The sequence below is a fragment of the Saimiri boliviensis genome, chromosome 3 (assembly GCF_048565385.1).
Source record: "Saimiri boliviensis isolate mSaiBol1 chromosome 3, mSaiBol1.pri, whole genome shotgun sequence".
NCBI lineage: Eukaryota > Metazoa > Chordata > Mammalia > Primates > Cebidae > Saimiri > Saimiri boliviensis.
In genome coordinates this window covers 65,732,863-65,756,954 of record NC_133451.1, presented here as the reverse complement: position 1 = coordinate 65,756,954, position 24,092 = coordinate 65,732,863, and the positions used below count along the sequence as shown (strand labels likewise).

Genomic DNA, 24,092 nt, shown 5'->3' with positions numbered 1-24,092 from the left:
ATGGTCAAAGAATAGGAAGAGGGAGAAATATAAATTAGTAGGAAACAGAGCAATGTTCAACTACACTAGTAATCAAAGCAACACATTTAAATGATTTTTCACATATTTAAGTAGCAAAGTTGAAGAAAAACTTACGTGTTAAAAATATTGTGAGATGATCAAGCACAAAACTGGAATTTTATATGAATATTTAGAAAAATAACAGGGTACATATTGAAAGTATTATAGAAATGCTCCTCCTAGTAATTTTGTTGCTAGAAATCTACCTTTAGGAAATAATCAATATTGGCAAAAATTTATGTACAAGGTGCTGATATAAGTGCTAGCTGAAATATGTGTTTTCAGTAGGTTTTTTTTCTTCTTCTTGCTAGAGGGATTATGTGTAATCTTTGTACTATTCTGTTTCTCACAAATTCTGTAAGTATCCCAGGTGTTATTTTACAATCAGAAAAATGGTGATTGAAGAACTGGTTAAAAATAGTCCAGATAAGTTCATCATAGCACATGGATGATATGATATAGAAGGAAAAAATAAAGTCTTGGAATTCATTCTGATACAGACTCATTTGTACCACTTTCAAGCTTTATAACTTTGGATAAACCTGCTTCTCCTAGACTTGGTACTCTCATCTGTAAAATGGGAATAATACATACCTTGGATTGCTCTAGTGAGGGTTATCAAACATATAAAATATAATCTAGAATGATATTGAGACTACTACTCCTATTAATACTTTTCACTATCATTGAAACAGCAATAATCATTTAGCCTTTGCTAAGTTATAGTTTCTCTGCTTTTTATCATACAAACGTCCCCCCATCATTCAATACTCACATCAAACCAGGTGAAAGGAACTACTATTATTCCCATATTACAGATAAGAAAATTCAGGCATAGAAAATTTGCCTGTACAAAGCACCAAACTATTAGGTAGCAAATCATGTGTGACTACATAATCTATATCTTAGTGGCTATGCATGTTCAAGACATTGTAGCTTTCTTTATCTCTTATTTTGTTGTTTCAATTTATAGAAAAGCTCTTTGTCTGTTACAGGTGTACTAGAATCTCTATGCAGAATTCTCCTTGTTCAGAATCAGACATTCCTCTTAAGCAACATGACAGATGATTTCTGCCTGTGGCAATTATCTAACAATAAATATCTACTGCCTATTACTGTGATCCACACGAGGGGATCTAAAGATAAGTAAGGTCTAATTCATCATGCCCTTGAGAAATTTATATTCTAGTTGCAAGCATAAGACAAAACAATTACAAGTTAAGTTGCCATATATAAGAGGTACATAGTAGTTAGAAAAGGTAGTAACCATTTCTGCTGTAAGAATGCAGACTTTCTGAGAGAGGTGGCTTTTGAACAGCTCTTGGATAAAAGATAGTCAAATAAGGGAGTGAAGCAGTGAATAAGTAATAAATGAGAAAAAAAAAAACCACAACAATCTAGGCTGACCATTTCTGACTTGAGTTTTGAAAACAATTTGTGTCAGAGATATAACCAGGAGATGAGGGCCAGGCCATGGTGGGCTTTGGGAATACATATCTTTTAAGAGTCAGAGAGCCTATTATAAAAGAGAGAGCTATTATTAAAAATATAATAGATTCACTTCCAGAGACTAACTTACATTTGTCAAACTATTTATTAATGAAAGAAAGCCAATTAATACTCCACTTCTGGAAGATGCCTTTGCCAACTACAGAAATAACTAAAAGATGCAAGTCTGAATGTCAGGATAAGATACAGTAAGGAAAGTTTTGCAACCATTAGGGAAGAGGTAACAGGAGATAGAAGGTGATAAAAGCAGACGGATGAATGGTAGGACATGAAATTTAGTTATAATGAGTTTCAAGTGCTGGTAGAATGTGTATCCATGTGAGGAGGCCCATAAGAAATGGTAGAATGTGTATCCATGTGAGGAGGCCCATAAGAAAGTCATAGTCAATATCAAAACAATCTTCTATGCCTGAGCACACTGATTGTAAATAATATTTCAGTAAATCAAGGTAAAAGAATATATGATCAAACTCTATACCTACAACTTTTAAGAGTTGCCCTTCATAATTCCAGGAAATAATATTTGTATATTCAAAGAACACATAGTTCAATTCAAATAAAAATTGGCTGGGTGTGGTGGCTCACATCTGTAATCCCAGCACTTTGGGAGGCTGAGACAGGTGGATCACCTGAGTTCAGGAGTTCAAGACCAGCCTGGCCAACATGGTGAAACCCTATCTTTATTAAAAATATACAAAAATTAGCCAGGTGCAGTGGTTCACACCTGTAATCCCAGCTACTTGGGAAGCTGATGCAGGAGAATCACTTGAACCTGTGAGGCAGAGGTTGCAGTGAGCTGAGATCCCACCACTGCATTCCAGCCTGGGCAACAGAGTGAGACTCTGTCAAAACAACAAAACAAAACAAAACAACAACAACAACAAAACTTAACAATTATTTCTCAAAAGACTAGAATGTTGAAAAGTTGTCTTATTCCATTTAGTGTTGTTATAAAGGAATTCTGAGGCTTTGTAATTTATAAAGAAAAGAGCTTTATTTGGCTCACAGCTGTGGTGACTGGAAAGTTGAATTGCATGGCACTGGCATCTGCTTGGCTTCTCATGAGGGTCATGCCCTATGTTACAACATGGCAGAGAAGCAGAAAAGTGAGCAGGCATGTCCAAAGAGACACAAAACATGGGAAGAGCCTTGCTTTATAACAACCCACTTTTGCCATAATGAATCAAGTTTTACAAGAGTGAGAACTCACTCCTGGGAAATGATATTAATCTATTAATGAGGGCGGTGCCCCATAATCTGAACACCTCCCACTAGGTTCCAACTCCCCACCCTGACACATTGGTAATCAAATTTTGGCATGAGTTTTGCTGGAGGCAAACCACATCCAAACCATAGCAAATGCTTTTAGTTTGAACCACAAAAATGACTGAAAAAATATAATAGCTTCACTTCCAGAAATTTATTTTTATTTGCCAAACTGTTTTGTTATAATTTCCAATTTTCTAGGGACTTACCTCACCCTAAAATAAAAGCTAACATTGACAACTATTATCATCAGATAATTCTAACAGCTGAATCCAGGGATTGTCCATTATTTTTTAAACAATAATACGAATTTACTAAACTCAGGGTGCTAGATTTAAACGTGCTCTGTGGAAAATTTGAAATAATTGTTCTTGCTCTTTATGTGAGAGTTTTATGATTATTATTAAACATCTGTGATTAAACACGTCAAAGGAAAGGTGCCGTTTTTCTGCTAACTGCTGCGTTATTAAAGGGTTTGTTTCTTTACATCAGAGATTCTGTTAGAAAAGGCACTGAGTTGGAGTCCTCAATCAGCTCTGTAACTAATGCATTTTCTGCTAGGGCATAAACTTCACTTATGAAAATATGAAAAAGCCAACAAAACTCCTTTGTACTCTTTTTTAAAAATCAACTTTTAGGACTGGCGCAGTGGCTCATGCCTGTAATCCCAGCACTTTGGGAGGCCAAGGCAGGTAGATCATGAGGTCAGGAGTTGGAGACCAGCCTGACCAACAAGGTGAAGCTTCGTCTCTACTAAAAATACAAGAATTAGCCAGGTTTGGTGGTGTGCGCCTGTAATCCCAGCTACTCAGCAGGGCTGAGGCAGGAGAACAGCTTGAACCCGGGAAGCAGGGGTCGCAGTGAGCCAAGATCATACCACTGCACTCCAGCCTGGCAACAGAGCGAGAATCCATCTCAAAGAAAAAATCAGCTTTTAAATATAAAGAAATATGTGTTCCTTTATTCACTACTACATTTCCAACACACAGGAAGTGAGGTCCTCTGTGATATAATTACCCGTGGACCTATAATATCTTGCCTTTGTAGATTAACCAAAATGAAGTAATGGAGATGAGAAAATCAGTAGCAAAGAATTTCATGTGATCAAATATATTTCTTAGAAAACTAAGTACATTTTAAAAACATAAGCAGATTAATAATCCTGTAGTCTAAAATTTTATTAATTTTGGATTTTAAACCCAAAATCAAAAGGAGAAACTAATAAAATATAGTTTCATGCAAAGCACTGCTCATCATCATCATTTTGGGAAAATATACACACATACACACATGCACACACACACACACACACACACACACACACATGGGCTTGATTTGAGTCATACACAAATGGTTAAATTGGGAAAGATGAGGCTTTGTAGACTGGTCTCTAGAAATGTATTTATTCATGCAAACATGTATGAGTCACCATAAGTATTTTTATAAAGCATAAGATTGTTTATGATCTTATGACCATTTTTGTTTATTTTTTTTTGGTAAAGAGGGCTTTCAGTAAATGTTTCACTTGGAACATTCTTTGAAAAACTTTAAGTGCAAAGCCATGAAAAGCAATGGTATATAAATATTTAACACACAGTAGAGTTAGGACTATCACACTAGCTCTTTTAAATCTCACTGCTGTTGGTAGTTTCTTTTAATTTTTCCATCACTAATTCCTCTTGGGGTTTTTCAGCACTTTTCCTATAAAGCAAGTTTTCCCCTTGTGGGTTTTGAAATGTAGATTCCTGGATCAGCTGATTCGATGGGTTTATGATTACATGGCTTTTAGCTTTTAGGGCATAGGCTTCCTTAGGCTTTGCTCTTTTTCGGCAGAGCTGGAGCTGGAAAGCATCTTGGAAACCACGGCGGAAATTCTCGTTGAAGAAACCATAAATGATGGGGTTGACACTGCTGTTGCCAAATGCCAGCCAGTGTGCAAAAGGGTAGATGTAGATGTTAATGATCTGCAGTTCATTGGGAGAAAGGTCGGCATAGTCTGAGAGCATCATTAGAGTCCACAGGGGCAGCCACGAGAGAATGAAAAGCAGGGCCACGATCAGGAGCATCTTAATGACCTTCTGCTTCTTCCTGGACACCACGTGCCACTGCTCTTGGCTCTGCTTGGCTGTGTGGGGAACTGCAGTCCTGAAGAGTGAAATCCCAATCCTTCCATACATGACCACAATGAGAGACAGAGGAGCCAGGTAGATGTTGGCAAACAGCACCGTGGTGTAGATCTTCCTCATCTCCTGATTGGGCCAGTCCTCCCGGCACCAGTAGACTGGACTGGTTTTATTCTGGGAGTTGAGTCGCACTCGGTAATATGTTTCTTCTTGCACATGTAACATTACTGCAGATGGAGACATAATGGTGATGGCTAGGACCCAGATGATCATAATAATGACAAACGCTGTCTTGATAGTGAGTTTTGGTTTAAAAGGGTAGACCACACACCGGAACCTACAATTAAGGCAAATATAAATGAGGCACTGCTTTATAACTTCTGACCAAGTCATACGCCAAATTTATCTATGTTATCACAGGCCTCTCACCTCACAGTCCCCTTAAAAATACAGAAAGTTACCATTTATTGTAGAAAGGCATGCATTGTCATTTTCTGTAATTGATATATGAGATCAATTTTAACTCAGAATTTGAACAAACGAAGTATAGCAGACACTATTCATAATAAAAGATAATAACATGAATGCTTAAAACCGTTTCAGACTCTGTTCCATTGATTTGCATGGACTGTCTCTTTTTTCTTTCTTTTTTTCTTTCTTTTTCTTTTATTTCTTTTCTTTTCTTTTTTTTTTTTTTTGAAATGGATTCTTGCTCTGTCGCCCAGGCTGGAGTGCAGCGGCACGATCTCAGCTCACCGCAACCTCTGCCTCCCAGTTCAAGCCATTCTGCTGCCTCAGCCACCCAAGTAGCTGGGACTACAAGTACATGCCACCACGCTGGGCTAATTTTTGTATTTTTAGTAGAGACGAGGTTTTGCCATGTTGGCCAGGCTGCTCTCAAACTCTTGACATAAGGTGATCCACCCGCCTCGACCTCCCAAAGTGCTGGGTTTATGGGCCTGAGCCACCGTGCGCGGCCACAAGGACTATTCTTTAAGCCTCCTTGCTTAAAAGACAGGAAAACAGACTTAGGACATGTAAAAATCTTGCTGATAATTACACAGGATTTTAACACAAGTAGTTTGGTTTCAGAGCTCAAACTCAACCTCTACAGTGTGCTCATTAGATGGGTAGCTCTGTTGGGCTGTGGTAGACTGTTAATCAGCAGCAATCAATGAACCTTTTATCCCTCAGGCTCTTGTGTGTTCCCCTATGCATCATCTGTGTAACTTGCTTTGGCCAGTAGGATATTAGCAAACGTGATGTAAGCAGAAGATTTTTATGCACTTGCATGTAGGGGAAGGTCCTTTTGGAATGCTTCCACTTGAAATCCAGGCTTCAAGTCCCAAGAAGCTTCAAATAAATGAAAGACATGTGGAGAAAGAAGCTGGGGGTTAAGAGGTTGGCCATTTTGCATGTTCCAGCCCCAGCTCAGCTCCCAGGGTAATAATGCTGCAACATGAGTGATTCCAGCTATAACACATGGTGCACAAGGGGTGAACACAGAGGTGTCCAGTTAACCCACAAAATCATGAGATGTAATAAACAAATATTGTTTGAAACCTCTAAGTGTTTTAGTGATTTACTATACAGCTGTAAAAATCTGAGTGTATTCATTATGAATTCTGATTATGAGCCTTCCTAACATTCTATGTCCTCTGGTGAGCGCAAAAATTCAGCACCACTATGTAGAGTAAGCCTGAGTCATTTTACCATGATTTTGACATTGTGAATTTTCGTTATTGTTATTATTGAAGTTCATTATGTTAATCATAAGATAATCATACTATTATGCAACTGTGTAATATTTTATATTTTTTTAAAGTACCCATTACCTATTTAATCTTCTTTGATTTTTACGACTCTATAAAACTGAAATGGTATGAAAATTGTTATATTCTAGATCTGTAGATGAGAAAATGTAGAGGTTTAAGTGGCTGGGCAGCCAAATTAACTCATCTAACTTATTTTCATAGAATGACTGGTTAGCTCGGGCTTTCACAGCTCTGTTGTCTTTCTTTACAACTCCTTCATGCATAAGATCTTCTCTTCACCTCCAAGTGTTTTTCCCGTCTTCTAATCCATGAATCCTCCCATTCACCTACCTGAAATTATGGGTAATTTCATAGGCACAGGTTTATGTATTTTGCTCTTTTTGTATACCAACTAATAGGGTTTTGGATGTTGTTATTTCATTTATTTATTAAATATATAAGCGCATATATTGATATATGAGATAAACTCAAAATTTGAATAAATGAATTAAGGCAGATACTCTTAGCAATAAAATGAACAAATATAAAAGAACATATGTATATCCGTACATATATGTATGTATATATTTGTTCTTATAACAAATGTATGTACTTACATATTTGTTTAATAAATGTACATCTATGTGTATATATGCTCATATATTGGTATACATACTTATATAAGTGTTTGTGTGTGTATTTGCAGGAAGGCAAAGACGAACAAGATAGAGAATAGTCACTGCTGAGAAATAGTCAATGGAAATATTAAAAATATTAAAAACTATAATAATTACTAAAATTGTGCTAAAATGTTTGGATTTTATTTAACAATCAAAAGGGATTCATGGTGGAATTCATGGAAGAATTTACATGGTGAAGGGCAGGATAATTTTTACAATTTATTTGGCTGCTTTGAGAAAAAAATAAATTGGAGGCTAGTTTCCTGAAGTCCTAAGGCCAGTTAGAAAATAGTCTCAGTGTTCCAAGTGACAAATAACAGTGGCCTGGTTCAGAGCTAGTTAACATTCAGAAATAATTGGACTTGGAGAGTGACAGCAAAGAAGTTGAAGACAGAAAGAAGATTCAAGGATAAAGCTCAGGTTTTTTGTTTGAATTCAGTGAGTGATCCTGTCATTCATTGATTTGGGGAGCATGAGAAGAAGAGCTGCCTTTTATTTTGTTTGTGTGTGGGTTGGGGCTTGGAATAAGTAGCTCAGTTCTGGACATGTTTAACTTAAGATGCCTTTTGTGGAATGTGCAGGTAAAGTTGTACAGTAGGTGCTTTTGAATGTAATCGTAAAATTCAGGCAAAGGATTTAGTCAGGAGAAATCGGCTTGCGAGTTTTTTAGTTTGGCTTCCTGCAAAAGCTAGCCCTGAAAAAAAAAGTACTTACTACAAGTACAAGGAATAAAGACGTGGTAGTTTTAAGACATGTCCAAGTTCTTTAACATCGCTTCCAAATTCTATTCCCTTCTACTTTACTAAGGATTAATGACTCAATATGATGAATAGAATGCAACAGAAGTGATACTGCATCATGATTTTTGCTGGTACTCTCTTTTGGGATACAGACCTTCAGAGCCCTGAACTGACATACAAGAAATCCAGGTGCCTTAAAGTAGCCTTGCTGGAGAGCCTATTTGGAGAGACCAATAGAGACACAACTCTCTTAGCTCCCACATGTTCAAGTCTCTCTAGACTAGGTACCAACATGAGAGTGGAAGAAGCTTCAGCCCTAACCTTGAAGCTGCTGCAACTGACATCAAGTAGAACAGAGACAAGCTGTACTTACTAAATCTGTACCTATCACAGATTCATGACATAATAAATATTGCTGTCATTTTGACTCACTAAGTGGTTCGATCTGAGGGTGGTTCATTATATATATCAATAGATAACTGAAAGTACAGAGAAGTAATTTATTAATGGGAAAGTAAGTAGCAAGGGATGTGAATCAAACCATTCATTGCAGAATTATGCAACCTAAGGGGACAGAAAGCTGAGTTCATCAACTCTCATGATATTTTAGTTGAGAGCTAATTCTGGGGGTATTAATTATCTGTCATTTCTTGTCTGTTTTGCTTAAGAACTGAGACTTTGCACAATTTGATTTGAGATACAGAGATGAAGATACTGGCAGTTGGATGCAAGACAGAATCCACTGAAAGGTGTAAGGGATTTGCCAGAGCACTGACAGTCTCTGCTACAAAAGTGTGATGGATAATGAATCTACCAACTTGACTGGGCCAAGGGGCACCCAGATTGAATCTTATTTCTGGACGTGCCTATGAAAGTGTTTCTGGATAAGATTAGCATCTTAGTCAGTGGATTCCGTAAAGTTTATTGCCCTCCCAGTGTGTGTGGTCATCATCCAGTCCTTTAAGGGTCTGAATAGAATAAGAAATTGAGGAAGGAAGAATTTGCCCCCTTCTTTCCTGCCTCATTGCTTGAGCTAGGACATCTCATATATCATCTTCTCCTGCCCTCAGAATGCAATTTATACAAATGGCCAATTGTAAATTGGCTCTCCCTAGTTCTCAGGTTTTTGGACTTGGACTGAATAATACCACAGGCTTTCCTAGGTTTCCAGTTCCTAGGTAACATATTATGGGATTTATCAGTTTTCATAATTATGTGAGCCAGTTTCTCATAATAAATCTCTCTCTGTGGATGAATGTACCACTTCACCTTCCTTGTTCCAGCTGAACTACCTCTCTGCACTTCTGAACAAGTGCTTTCTAGTTCAATGTCATAAGACAATACTTGTCTTAAGGAATGGCCTTTTCCCAATTTCTTCTATGGGTAAATTTCTGACTCCTCAAGGAATCAGAAAGTCTCACCTACTTGGTGAATCCATCACACCTGGTCCTAACAGGTGTAATTGTTTATTATCTTTTTTGCATAGCTGTCAAACACTGGTCCCCTATTAGAAAGCATAATTTGTAAGTATTTGTTAATAACTGCATCTGTTCCACCAGATTGTAGCCTTCCTGAGGCAGCACTTCTATTTGTTTTAGATGTTACACAACCCAGCCCAGTACCCAGCACAGCGTAAATGCTCAACAAGATGTGTAATGAATGAATGAATGAATGAATGAATGAATGACTTTTGATCTTAAAATCTAGATAAAATTTCAATCTATTTCAGCACATTTGCATTTCTGCTGTTAGAACATTCTAGACTGTAGTGTGAAAAATAGAAAAATTTTACCATCTCCAATTATTTAAAGTATGGAAAATTCGATAGTTTTATTTTATTATTACTGAAACTTTAGTAGGTATATTGCTCTTAAAGAGGTAGATATTCTGAATACAATTTGAAAAGATAAGTCCAAATATAGTAGGTTATATATTTTTCTGGTATACTAGTTACAGACATGCCCATTTTTCTGGATTCAGAGTTTGGTGCAGACTTACCTATCTACAGCTATTGCAACTAATGTAAAGACTGAAGCTGCCACAGATATTCCCTGGACCAACCCGCTGATCTTGCACATGGTATTTCCAAATGGCCATCCTGAAAGGAAAATGAAACAGTCTTTCAAAAGATCATATTTTAAAAATCTCACTGACGATAAAAACATAAAGGGGTGGAATCAAGACTAATGCGACTGTTTTCTACATGGCAGGCAGAGAACAATGTTTGTTAGCATTTTCCCTAATAGCTCCAGAGCTCCGTTTTTCAGTATACTTACAATAAGGTCAAAACTCACACAGTAGTCATCACATTCTAGGCACTATAAGTGGTCTATGTCTGTTAACATATCTAATCCTCACAACAAGCTTTTGAAGCCTCTGTTATATTCCTCACAATATAGACGAGGTAACAAATAAACAAATATCACATACTTTGCCACAGCTAGTTAGAAGCCTTTTAAGGATTTAAACCTGAGCTGTAAGACTCCAGAGTCTAAGCCATTGATTCTGATGCAATAATGCCCTTTAAATGAACAAACAGTCAGAATGTCAGTTTTCTAGTTTGGAAAGGCATCCCATAAATTGTAAGGAGTCAGGAATTACATACAGAATAAACTATATTTACATAGAATGAAATGAGACAACTTACCCTAGAGGTACATCCAGAATAAAGAGCACTTTGCATGAATAAAAGTAGTCTATTTGAATTACTTTCCTATTAAACCTTAGCTACTGTAAATTTATAAAAGAAATTATTAAAATTATTGTAGTAGTTTGATATTCTAAATACTCATCTGCTATTACAGAAAAGAAACAATATTTTTCTCCTAGCAAATATTCTTATTTCCCAAAAGATGAATATTATGCATTTCTGAGTTTTAAAATTTTAAAAAATTTTTTCTGCAATTTGTTTTCCAAAAAATAAAATCCTTACTCATAAAGTAATTTTAAATAACTTAAACAATTCAAATCTATCTTTTAAAAATCACCTATCCAGATTATATTAAAATAAATGCTTGAGTGACTCTAGTGAGTAGAAACCAAAGGGGAATGTCTTTTTCAGTCCTAAAATGTGTTAGCTTATGATAGCATTGTCAACAAAAATTCAAAAAAATTTGTGTAGCCAATGGTTGAACATGGAATATTAACCATACGTTTTACCTATCTCCCTCACACAATTCTACTGAAATGATAGCTGTAGGATAAAAGAGCATAAATCCATAGAAATTAAAGTTCCAGATACTACTAAATGTAAGATTGAGAAAATAACCTGATTGATGGAAATTATGTATAAATCCATTTAGATGCCAGTGGCTTCCCCCCATGTCAATAGAAGAATGGAGGTTTACTCTCTGAGGCGGCAGAACTATAAGTACTCTAAACCTCGAGTCACCAGGTGCAGGGGTAAGGAGTGCCACTGTGATGCAGAAGGATTAAGTGAAAGTATATTGCTGCACTGCATGGTGATGTGGAATGCAACAGCCAGCCTCACATTCCTATGGCAGTATGTTAAAGACTCTCCTTCTGGAAAAAGTGACCTGTTCAAAAACACTGATATGTAGATTTTGACAGCTGTGAATTTCCCATTAAATAGTCCAGACTAATGAAGTGGATAGTGGTCCTAACCTGAACTTCCAGGCATGCAGAACTATCAGGCAGCCACACTATGCCTCACTCTGAAACACAGCTGCTAAGAAGCAGTTAACTAGATCTAGTAATTTTTTTTTTCTGGTGACGTTTTATTTTTGTTTCTTTGTTTTGTTTGTTTGTTTGTTTGAGATGGAGTCTTGCCCTGTCACCCAGGATGGAGTGCAGTGGCACGATCTTGGCTCACTGTAATGTCTGCCTTCCAGGTTCACGGGATTCTTCTGCTGCATCAGACTCCTCAGTAACTGGGACTAAAGGCATGTACCACCATGACTGGCTGATTTTTGTCTTTTTAGTAGAGATGGGGGTTTTACCATTTTGGTAAGACTGGTCTCAAACTCCTGACCTCATGATCTGGCTGCCTTGGCCTCCCAAAGTGCTAGGATTACAGGCAGGAACCACCGCACCTGGCCTGTTTCTTTGTTTTGAGATGGGGTGGAGTGCAGTGGTGTGATCATGGCTCACTGTAGTCTTAACCCATCTGCTCTCCCCACCCCCACTCCGCTGGCCCCAGGCTCAAGCAATCCTCCCATGCCAAGTTCCTGAGTAGCTGAGAATACATGTCCACCACATCAGCTACTATTTTTTTTTTTTTTAATTCTTGTAGAGACGAAATCTCACTATATTGCCCAGGATGGTTTTGAACTCCCAGACTCAAGTGATCATTTCATCTTGGCCTCCCAAAGTGTTGGAATTACAGGTGTGAGCCACTGCACCTAGCCTTAGATCTAGTATATGATGGTACAACAGGGTGACTACAGTCAAGAATAATTTATTATATATTTAGCAATAACTAAGAGTGGAATTAAAATGTTCTTAATGTAAAGAAATGATAAATGCATGAGATGATGGATATCTCAGTTACCCTAATGTGATTATTACATATTATATGCCTATATCAAAACATCATTTGTACCCCATAAATATATACACCTATTATGTACTCATATTAGTTAAAAAGAAAACAACTTAAAACAATCTTTTTTAAATGCAACGAAAAATGCATAGTTAATACTAGGAAAACCTCAAACATAAGAGAAAAAGACTAACACATATAGGAAGAAAAATACTTATAGGGAAACCAAATTGGATTATATATATAAAAAATGGAAAACAGAAAAGAAATACTATTAACCTCTGAGAAATAACACATTTTGCCCATGAAACATGTGCACGATACTATAAGAAATATGCAGAAAATAAAAATAACTTTAAAAAATTAAGGTATTGAGGAGCTCAACATGAAGTTTAGAAGAGAAAGTTGGGAAAATCTTTGAAAACAGAAGAATGAGGGGCAAAAAATTGAAGAGAAAAGATGAAAAAAATAAAAGAGCAATCCAGAATCTCTAATATCTGATTAATATGAGTAGAAGAAAGAAAAACAGAAAAGAACTCCACAAAAAATATTAAGATTAAAGGCCACTCATCTTCAGATTGAAAAGCCCTAATTTATGTCCAGAACAATAAATACAAAATGAAAATACTTACTTCAAAGCATAGTTTCATGGAATTGAGAACATTAGAGATAAAGGAAAGTTCCAAAAGCTTTCCATAAGAAAAACAACAATACAAATCATGAGCAAAAGAAAAAAGAATTAAATGTGATCATATTTTTTTCAGCAGTAATATTATATTTTACAGCAGTAGCAATAGAGCAATTCCTGTGAAATTCTGAGAGAAGTAATTTCCAACCTAGAATTCTTCATACATCTAACTAATTAACTGTGAGGGCAGAATAATGATACTTTCAGACATATAAGAGCTCATCTCAATAAACCATTTCTCAAAAAGCAATCAACCAAGATAGAAGAGGACATGGCATCCAGAAAATGGGATTGAACACAAAGAGAGGTAAAGAGAGTTGTTAGGGTATCAGTGAAGAGATATCGCAGAGCAGAAGTGGCTCTGCCTTGGAGAGTAACAACGTTCTTATAGACACAAGAGAACAGAATGCACCAGGAGAGGTAACTGCATGTAAATTTATAGATACCTGATATGTTTAAAGGTATTGACAAGAGAGTAACACTTCTGGAAGAGAATTTTAGGATACATTACTAATGGGTACACACTCAAACTAAGCAAATCAAAATATACCCTTAATAAATTCAGGAAAATAAAAAACATTTTATGGGAGAGAAATTGATATAACTTTTCAAGGCTCAGCAGGGATAAGATATATGTAAAATAGGAATGTATATTCTGAATGTAGATTTAAACAAAAATCATGATATAGTTATATCAGGAGAATGAGAAAAGGTGAACAGTATGTATGTTTGTGTTGATGTGGTGAAAGTTTACAGCAACTTAATTTGTGTGTCTGACAGTATGGAGAAAAATATTGGAAACGTTATTTAGAAATATAGTAGTAATTGGCCAGGTGCAGTGGCTTATGCCTGTAATCCCAGCACTTCAAGAGACTGAGGCAGGTGGATCATCTGAGGTTGAGATGATCAACATGGAGAAACTAAACAACATGGAGAAACCCCGTCTCTACTAATAATACAAAATTAGCGGGGCATGACAGTGCAGGCCTGTAATCCCAGCTACTCAGGAGGGTGAGGCAGGAGAATCGCTTGAACCAGTTGCGGTGAGCCGAGATCTTGCCATCACACTCCAGCCTGGGCCAGGAAAGCGAAACTCTGTCTCAAAAAAAAAAAAAAAAAAAAAAAAATGTGGCAGGGCAGGGAGAGAAACATAGTAGTAATTACCAAAAATAAAAAAACAAAAATTCCCAAAGGTGTGTGCCTCCTGAGAATGCAAACATAGAGCTAAAGATGGGTAATTTTTTTCTTTTTCAGACAGAGTCCCACTCTGTCACCCACTCTGTAGTGCAGTGGCGTGATTTCAGCTCACTGCAACCTCCACTTCCAGTGTCCAAGCGATTATCATGCCTCAGCTTCCTAAGTGGCTGGGATTACAGGTGTAGGCCACCACATCAGGCAAATTTTTGTATTTTTAAGAGATGGGTTTAGCTTCCTAAGTGGCTGGGATTACAGGTGTACGCCACCACATCAGGCAAATTTTTGTATTTTTAAGAGATGGGTTTTTACCATGTTGGCCAGGCTGGTCTTGAATTCCTGGCCTTAAGTGATCTGCACATCTTGGCCTCCCAAAGTGCTTGGATTAGAGGTGTGAACTACCGTGCCTGGCCAAGGATGGGTAATGTGTGTGCAAGAACTTTAAAATAATAATTCAATGTAATTTAAAATGTATATGATGTAAAATATTGAGAGCACTTTTTGTTGGCAAAATAACGTTCCTTAAAATCTCAGGCTAAAAAAAGTAAATAAATGTACACAAAAATCACTAGCATTCCTATACACTAACAACAGTCAAGCCAAGAGTCAAATCAGGAACTCAATCGTATTCAAAATTTCCACAAACAGAATAAAATATATAGGAATACAGCTAACCATAAAGGTAAAAGTTTTCTACAAAGAGAATTACAAAATGCTGCTCAAGGAAATCCGTGACAATACAAAAAAATGGAAAAACACTCCTTGCTCATGGATAGGAAGAATCAATATCATGAAAATAACCATACTGCACAAAGCAATTTATAGATTCTATGCTATCTCTATTAAATTACCAATAACATTCTTTACAGAACTAGAAAAATCATTTTGAAATTCATATGGAACCATAAAAGAGCCTGAATAGCCAAGGCAATCCTAAGCAAAAAGAACAAAGTTGAAGGTATTATGCTACCCAATTTCAAACTATATTATGACACTAAGGTAAACAAAACAGCATGGTACTAGTACAGAAAGAGAAAGATAGACCAATGGAACACAATAGAGAACCCAGAAACAAGGGCACGCACCTACAAATATCTTCAACAAAGCTGACAAAAACAAGCAATGGGGAAAGGATTCCCTATGTAATAAATGGTGCTGGGATAACTGGCTAGCCATATACAGATTGAAACTAGACCCCTTCCTTACGCTATATAAAAAAATTAACTCAAGATGGATTAAGGACTTAAAAACCCAAAACTATGAAAACTCTGGAAGACAACTGCCAATATTAGTAGTAGGCAATACCATTCTGGACATAGGAACAGGTAAAAATTTCATGAGGAATATACCAAAAGCAATCACAACAAAAGCAAAAATTTACAAATATAATCTATTAACAATTAAACTAAAGAGGTTCCACATGATAAAAGAAAATACCAAAAGAGTAAACAGACAAGATCTAATATCCAGCATCTACAAAGATCGTAAACAAATTTAAAAGAAATAAACGACCTCATTAAAAAGTGGGCAAAGCACATGAACAGAAGCTTTTCAAAAGAATACATACATGTGGCCAACAGGCATATTTTAAAAAGCTCAACATCACTGATTATTAAAGGAATGCAAATCAAAACCACAGAGGATAACATTCCACATTAGTCAGAGTAGCTACTATTAAAAAGTTAAAAAATAACAGATATTGGTTAAGTTGTGCAGAAAAAGAAACCCTTTTACACTATTGGTGGGAATGTAAATAAGTTCAACCATTCTGGAGGACAGTGTGGCAATGCTTCAAAGACCTAAAGACAGAAGTACCATTCAACCCAGCAATCTCAATCCTAGGTATAAGCCCAATGGAATATAAATTGTTCTATTATAAAGACCCATGCATGTGTATATTCATTACAGCACTATTCACAATAGCAAAGACATGGAATCAACGTAAATGCCCTTCAATGGTAGACCAAATAAAGAAAATGTGGTGTATATATACACTATGCAATATTATGTAGACATAAGAAAGAATGAGCTCATGTCTTTGAAGGAACATGGATGGAGCTGGAGGCCATTATCCATAGCAAACTACTGCAGGAACAGAAAACCAAATACTACATGTTCTTACTTATATGTGGGAGCTAATGATAAGAACACACGGACGCAAAGGGGAGCAACACACACTGGGGTCTATCAGAGGGTGAGGGAGTAAGGAGGAAGAGACTCAGGAAAAAACATAATAGGTACTAGGCTTAATACCTGGGTGACAAAATAATCTGTACAGCAAACCCCCACAACACAGTTTACCTATGTAATAAACTCGCATATGTATCCCTGAATTGAAAATAGAAGTTAAATTAAAAAAAAAAAAACTTGCCTGAGAGTGACAACAATAATTTTTTTATCAATTTGTACGCCCTCTTTTAGTCTAGCACAGTATCTTGATAATGTAACTGATATGGACTTGAGGCAGGGAAATACTAGTTAGAAAAGGATGGAGTCCCTGGCCAGGGATCCACCCTCAAGCCTGGACCTGTGGTTCTAAGTGAGAACATGCAATCCTGTTTTTCCACCAGAATGTTGCCTTCTCCAAAACTGTTTTGCCCTGCCATTACCCCCTATCCTATACCCATAAAAAACCCCTGGTTCCACTAGCATAGCAGCAGAGTGCTGCGGCAGAGAAGGAGAGAAGACAAGAAGCATCGGAACATCCAGAGGAGGAGAACCTGGACATTCGAGACTATGGTTGGAGAGGAGTTCAGCTGGGGATGGTCAATTATCTTCCACTGCATCCTCATTCCAGCTCTCTATCTTGCTGAGAGCCACTTCCACCACTCAATAAAATTTTCCATATTCACCATCCTTCAATTCGTTTGTGAGACCTGATTCTTCCTGGATGCTGGACAGGAACTCAGGTACCAAGAAGGCAGATGCAAAATGCTGTCAACCTGACCCTCCACCGAGCTGGTTAACACTTAGCTGTCTGCCCTCTGGGGCTCCAGAGGTTGCAGGCAACCTCTAGACCCAGCGGTGTGACTGGTACAGGATGAGTTCCTCTGGCTCCCAAAAGCACTTGCTCTGTCTCCTGCACTCACTCACCTGCATGCTCCCCCTCCCACAAGGGGTTTGAGAGTTGCAGGTTGAGTAAGAGAGTTGCCCCTTCACCAGTCCTTTGAAGGGGTCAAGATAACGGTCCTTTCCTCACATCCTCGATAATTTTTTTTTAATGATAAACGTCACAAAAACTCAGATCTAAGCAGTATGTGACTGATAGAACTGGTGCTCTGAACTCTCCCTGAGTCCCACTCTAAAGAAAGGAAGAAAACAGGAAAACTCCTAAGAGTTTTCTATCTTTTTCTATCTTTCAATAAATTGATGCTGAATGCTATAAAAGTATATGAGCTTTGTTATGGCTTATGCTGTTCTAAACATATTTCATATGCAGCTAATGTTCTCTTTTTACTTTACAGATTTGGAATGTGAATACTGTGAGCACTGCTTTTTAATTAATACAACAAATACTTATTAAGCTGATATTGTGTACAGACAGTGTACTTACTGGAAGCTAACCACACAAGGGCCTAATTTTCTACTTATGTTACATTTTTCCTGCACTCCAGGAGCGTATAAAGTAGTGCTGAAAAAGTAGTACTGTGGGCCCAGAAGTAATATAGGGTATTACCCTAAGCTTTACAATGTAAACTGACTTATGTTGCACACATAAACTACCACTTTTTGAAAAATCAGTGATTGTTACATCTTCTCTCAATAACTGTTGGAAATCTCCCTAGCTAACCACATGAGGGGCTGTATTTCTACTTACGTCAGATTGAAGACATCGCATTAACTGAAATCAGATGTGTCAGTTCTTTAGACTTCACAGTTCATAGTAATATTTCTAACATATTATATGGGCCCTGAACATTATTAAGAAAATTCAAAGGCTTCAGGTAAGATATACTAAATCTTATTTTCTCATGACCTCCAGTGAATACTCTATAAAAATAGCAGCCTCCATATTCTGTTTCTATTATATCACTTTCATTTTCCTCTAGAATCCTTCCATTCTCTAGTTACCATTTGTTTATTGTCCATCTACTCCAGAATGTAGAGCCCAGGAGGGCAGGTGCCTGGATCAGTTCCTGGAATTCCATAAATATCTGCAAATAAATGAATGAATGAACAACACTTCCACCACTGCCAAAAGACACACATTTCATATTATCTTTGAACTGCACAAAAGCCAACATACCTGCTATAATATTGTCCAGCAGTGTTGTAGGCATGCAGAATATGCCAACTAGTAAATCACTTATGGCCAGGTTTAAGATGAAGAGATTAGTGACTGTATGCATATGTTTGTTCCTCATTACAATAAAGCAAACCACGGTATTTCCCACCATGCACAAAAAGAAAATTAGAAAGTAGGAAATAATGAAGACTGCTGCCACTTGGGGCTGGTGAAGATAGTAGTTCACATAGGTAATATTAACATCTGAGTACAGATGATTTGTGTCATTGACACTCCAGATGGGATGCCAGTTTTCTGAAGAGTTTGAATCCCATGTCTCATTCATGATGAACCTTAACAAAGAAGAGACAGAAAAGAAAAGCATAATTAGGAACCAGTAGAACATAAATTCTGTGCTTGAGTTTAAGAGGAACACCCGTAAAATCCCATGGAATTTTTATGGTTCTTCTATAAAAATCTATAAGTTTTACCTGAAATTGAATTATAAATAAGGCACTCAAATAATTAGGATTTTAACCAAGAGCATTTGAAAATTCCAATTTGTGCCATAATAATTATTGTATGTTATTTCTAATACACTCTATATTTCACTTCTTTAGGCATGCACTCTATCCATTTCCCTTGCCTTCCAAAACTCTCTTTCCCTCTACCTTCAGGTATCATCTCTCAAGACCCACTTATTAATTTAAAGCTAACTTTCATGCTTCTAGCTGTCCTGATAATCTGAACAAGATATGTCTACATCTTTGAAACTCCTAAAGAAATAAGCTTTTTGTATTTTCCATATTCTGTTCTGACTCAGTTAATTATTATTATTTTTTTTTGCAGGGGTTTCACTTTGTCACCTGGGCTGCAATGCAGTAGTACCATCTCAGCTCCCTGTAGCCTCAATCTCCCAGGTTCAAGTGATCTTCCTGTCTCAACCCTCCAAGTAGCTGAGATCACAGATGCATGCCATCATGATCAGCTAATTTTTGTATTTTTAGTAGAGATGGAGTTTTGTCATGTTGCCCAGGCCGGTCTTGAACTCCTGAGTTCAAGTGATCCATCCACCTCAGCCTCCCAAATTGCTAGGATTACAGGCATGAGTCAGTGTGCCTGACCTGAATATTATTTTAATATGCTTCTGTATGCAAACACAGCCACCATATTTTGAGTCTTTTAAAATAGGACTAGGTTACTTGTCTTGGTTTCACTTAGCATAATTCTATTAATACACAATGTATGCAGAACAGTATAGGAAGTGATCATTATTTAAGTTCCCAGACTCCAACCAAGGGCCAACTTAGCAAGTAGGCTTTTCTAAGGGTAGCAGCCTCCGGCCTGCTTGTTATCTCTTTTCTGCACACCTGGTTAATTAATTGAACAGAAGGTTATATGTGTCCATAAATGGAAATTAATTTGACAGTGGGCTTATACAATTGACCTCCCCACACTGTTCCAGCAAAGCATTATAAATGACTGCTTAAAGTAGTGGACAAATGTTTGAAACAGGATAGTTACATTGTCTGAAATTATCTATCCACAAAAAACACTTGCGACTTTCAGTTAGAAAAAACTGGGCAAATACCACTTTAGTTAAACGATCCAAGATAACATTTTGGATAATGGGATGCAAATATATTATATGTTCCTTGATGTAATGCATGAGAATTTAACATCAGTTTAGCAAAATTTTTGTCAAAAATGTATAATCTTATCCTGAGGAAATATCAATTTCTAAATTAGGAAAAACCTATAAATGTAAAATATTTCAATATTTATCTACCTTAGAAATGAATGAATGCTTGTTGTCCTTAGCTATAAAATTTAAACTTCCTACCACCCATGGTCAGCAGCATAATGGCTTCCCAAGTGTCTCTGTCCAACTCTCTAGAACTTTGGAATAGGTTAGGTTACATAGCAGAGAGGAATTAAGGTTGATGATCAGCTTATTTTAAAGTAGGATATCTTGGTTATATAGGCGGGCTCAACATAATCATAAGAGTCCTTAACAGTTGAAGAGATACAGAAGCATCAGTATTCGAGCGATTCTAGGTGAGACCAACTTGATGGGCCATTGCTGGCTTTAAAAATTGAAAAGGACCATGAACCAAGGAAAGCAGGCAACCTCTAGAAGCTGGAAAAGAAAAGCGAGAAAACAGATTCTTCCATAGAATATAAAGAAAGAAATGCAGCCTTGCCAACATCTTGATAAGCCTAGTGGAAACCATTCTAGACTTCTGACCTTCAGACCTACAAGGTAACAAATATTTGTTAGACACTAAGTGTGACAACTTGCTACTGCAGTAATAGGAAACCAATACACCACTTATCCTTCCCCAATTTTTGTAGTATTACCTGAGATCTTTTCCTCATATTTTCTATATACATAGTTAAGAGATTGGAGTTTTCTTTAGTAATTATAACATTTATTTTTTATTCTGCAATTATATTTGCTCAGACATATAACCGTATTCTACATTTAATTTATTTCAATGCTTATTTCAATATTTTAATAAGGCAGCTTCTCCATGTATTAAATTGTCATATTGCATGTAATAGTATTATAAGTAATTACAGTGTATATTTAACTACAAACTTCTCAAGAAGTTTCCAAATTATTGTATCTGCTGAGTTAATACAGATATGAGACCAACTCCTTATCCCATTGACATGAATAACAATCTATGTACAACATATTTAGATCCCACTATTTTTTGCTCATATCCTTTGCAGACAGGCTCCACTATTTATTGGAAATTTTGGTACAAAAAAATTAGAACCCAATCCAATATTTGTATTTTCTTATTGGTGCTATGCTTTTTTTTTAATCTATTGTCTAGAAGAGATTTTTTAATCCTCAAATTTTGTTACCTATATCAGCATATATATTTTCTACTGATTTTTTTTTCTGAAAGAAAACAAATTCTATTCAATTTCCATCTCAGTACTTCCTTCAGGTCAGAAGTCATTAACAGTTCCACTGTTATATTCTCTACTATAGATACTTATTTTCCATATGTTGATATGCTATATCCTATCTTTCAAAAATTGTTAGTTTCTAATAATATTGATTTTTCTGTTGAAGATTTTGCTACCTTTACAAACAGCATTTCCACTTTGTTATGTCATTTTATGCTGTATTATCAAGTATATTCTGTGACAGTAGAGACCAGTCCACAGTTAAATTCTCAGTATCTAAAAGCATGGTTGAACCAATAATTGGTGCCCAATAAGTATTTGTTAAATGAATTAATTAATCTCATTATTTAATTTTTGTTTCATTGATTGTAGATTTTTCTTTTGTAATTTCTTGTTTGTTCATCATTTGTTTTCTCAAATTTTCTTCCACTAAAGGTACCTGCATATCTTCTTATAATAACATAGGGTTTAAAAACAGTCGGCTCTGAAGGCTAATTGCCTACACTCAAACCCTACATCCTGTTTTCTATTGGTATTTCCTGGAAGATGGCTGCATGATTAATACCTGTGTGGCTTTGAGTAAATTATTTAATCTGTTTGTGTTTCAGATTCCTTATCAAACAAGTAAAAATAATAAGCATACAAACCTCATAGGGCTGTTCTTAGATTTTCATCAAATAATTGTAGTTAAAATGTATTATATGCTTACCAAATGTCAGACTCAGTGTTAAGCATTTTTACCTGCATTGGTTTGTTATAGTCTTACGGTAGGACAGTCAAATAGGAAACCGAAGCAATGGTCAAATTAACTAATCTGCTAAAGGTCACACCATCAGCACAAATCAGAAGTACGTTTCTTTCTATGCAGCTCTGCTCCAGAGCACATATTTTCAACCTTACAATATAATTTATATAAAGCAAATAAAAGGGTACATAATTCAGAGTAGGCACTTCGTGAATATTTCGTATTATTTTCCTTTCCTTCTTCTATATGTTTTTCATTTTTCCCCTTCCCCCTTCCCCCTTTCTTCTTTTGTTCCTTTCTTCCTCCCTTCTGGTTTTAAAGCCATTTTTAATATATCTCAGTTTACTCTTTTGTTACCTTATTCACATTGTATTTAGGGCTAGTGCTACCAGAACACAAAGTATGTGTGGTGTGCTTTTTATTTCTTTCTTTTTTATTCATTAATGTTAACATCATTCTTTCAGAAAGTGATCTCAAGGGCTGGGTACCAAAATACTTATATTTTCTTTCGTCATTGGATTCCTGAAGAGGGCGGAAAAGGGCTAGAATCACAGGGACATTCCATCAGGGAAATACTTCACTGTACTCTTTCTTGGAATTGAGGGGAATATCTTTTGTTCATTCATTCATTGATTTAATAAATATCCACTGTGTTGACAATGTGCTAGGTACTGTTCTAAGAACTGGGGAATATAACAGTGAATCAGACTACATCTCAGCTTTCACTGTAATGAGGAATACAGATACTGGTGTTCTGAAGCGAGCTTACAATGAGAACCAATTGTGCACATCTCTGCCCAAACGTACATTCGGTGATATTATGGTAGCTGTTTGAAGGTGACTGTGATAGGTACATTCACATCATGAGAACTGTCAAAACTTTAAAGATGAAACCTCTTTATTTTTAATAATTGATTATTGATCATGTATTCATATGCCAGCAGATTGAACCAAAGCATCAAAAGAAGAAAACAAATGTAAAAATGAGTATCATTAGAAAGGTTAAGAAAGAAAAGGAATTAAGTGACTGCAACTTAACTGAAAAGAAAATATGACACAAACAAAAGAAGTATGGTAAACGAGGCAATGCAGAAGGCCAGAGTGACAGTATAATATAAAATTATAAATATGCCTGCACAAAAGATTTACTCAGACTAATGCCTGTAAAAGAAATAAGCCCACTATTTAAATGACTGTTATGCTTTTACACCTCAAGTGAACTGTTTATGATTCCCTCTTAATTTTATAGTGTCAATGAAATATTTTCTTTTTGTTTTTTATTTCAAAAGTACTTTTTTTTTAACTTCGACTTTTATTAGGTTCAGGGGGTTACATGTGCAGGTTTGTTACATGGGTATATTGGATGATGGTGAGATTCGGGGTAGGAATGATCTGATCACCTGAGTAGTGAGCATAGTACAAAATAGGTAGCTTTTAGCCCTTGCCCTGTTCCTTCCCTCTCCCTCCAGCAGCTCCCAGTGTCCATCTGTCCCATCTTTATATCTATGTGTAGTCAAACTTAAGTGAAGACTATAATTAAATAATCACTTTTAGAGTGGAATTCTACTCAATAATATAATAATAAATTTGGAATATAATCCATTGAAATAAAAATATCTATAAAAGAAATATATAAACAAGCATATCACACAGCTTGTTACAGAAAAATATTTTCTTTATTA

The 24,092-nt window shown here is 36.3% G+C and overlaps 1 protein-coding gene across 1 annotated transcript in view; it reads right to left on the bottom strand.

Annotated features, from left to right (window-relative positions):
* Positions 1-4,219: 4,219 nt before the first annotated feature.
* NPFFR2 (neuropeptide FF receptor 2) overlaps positions 4,220-24,092 on the bottom strand; it is a 63,876-nt gene continuing 44,003 nt past the window's right edge. The window contains exons 2-4 of the mRNA XM_003931959.4: positions 18,762-19,093; positions 10,131-10,230; positions 4,220-5,295 (exon numbers count right to left, since the gene is read on the bottom strand). Coding sequence (XP_003932008.3) covers positions 4,461-5,295; positions 10,131-10,230; positions 18,762-19,086 — 1,260 coding nt within the window. The 5' untranslated portion in view covers positions 19,087-19,093 and the 3' untranslated portion in view covers positions 4,220-4,460. The remainder of the gene's footprint in view (positions 5,296-10,130; positions 10,231-18,761; positions 19,094-24,092) is intronic.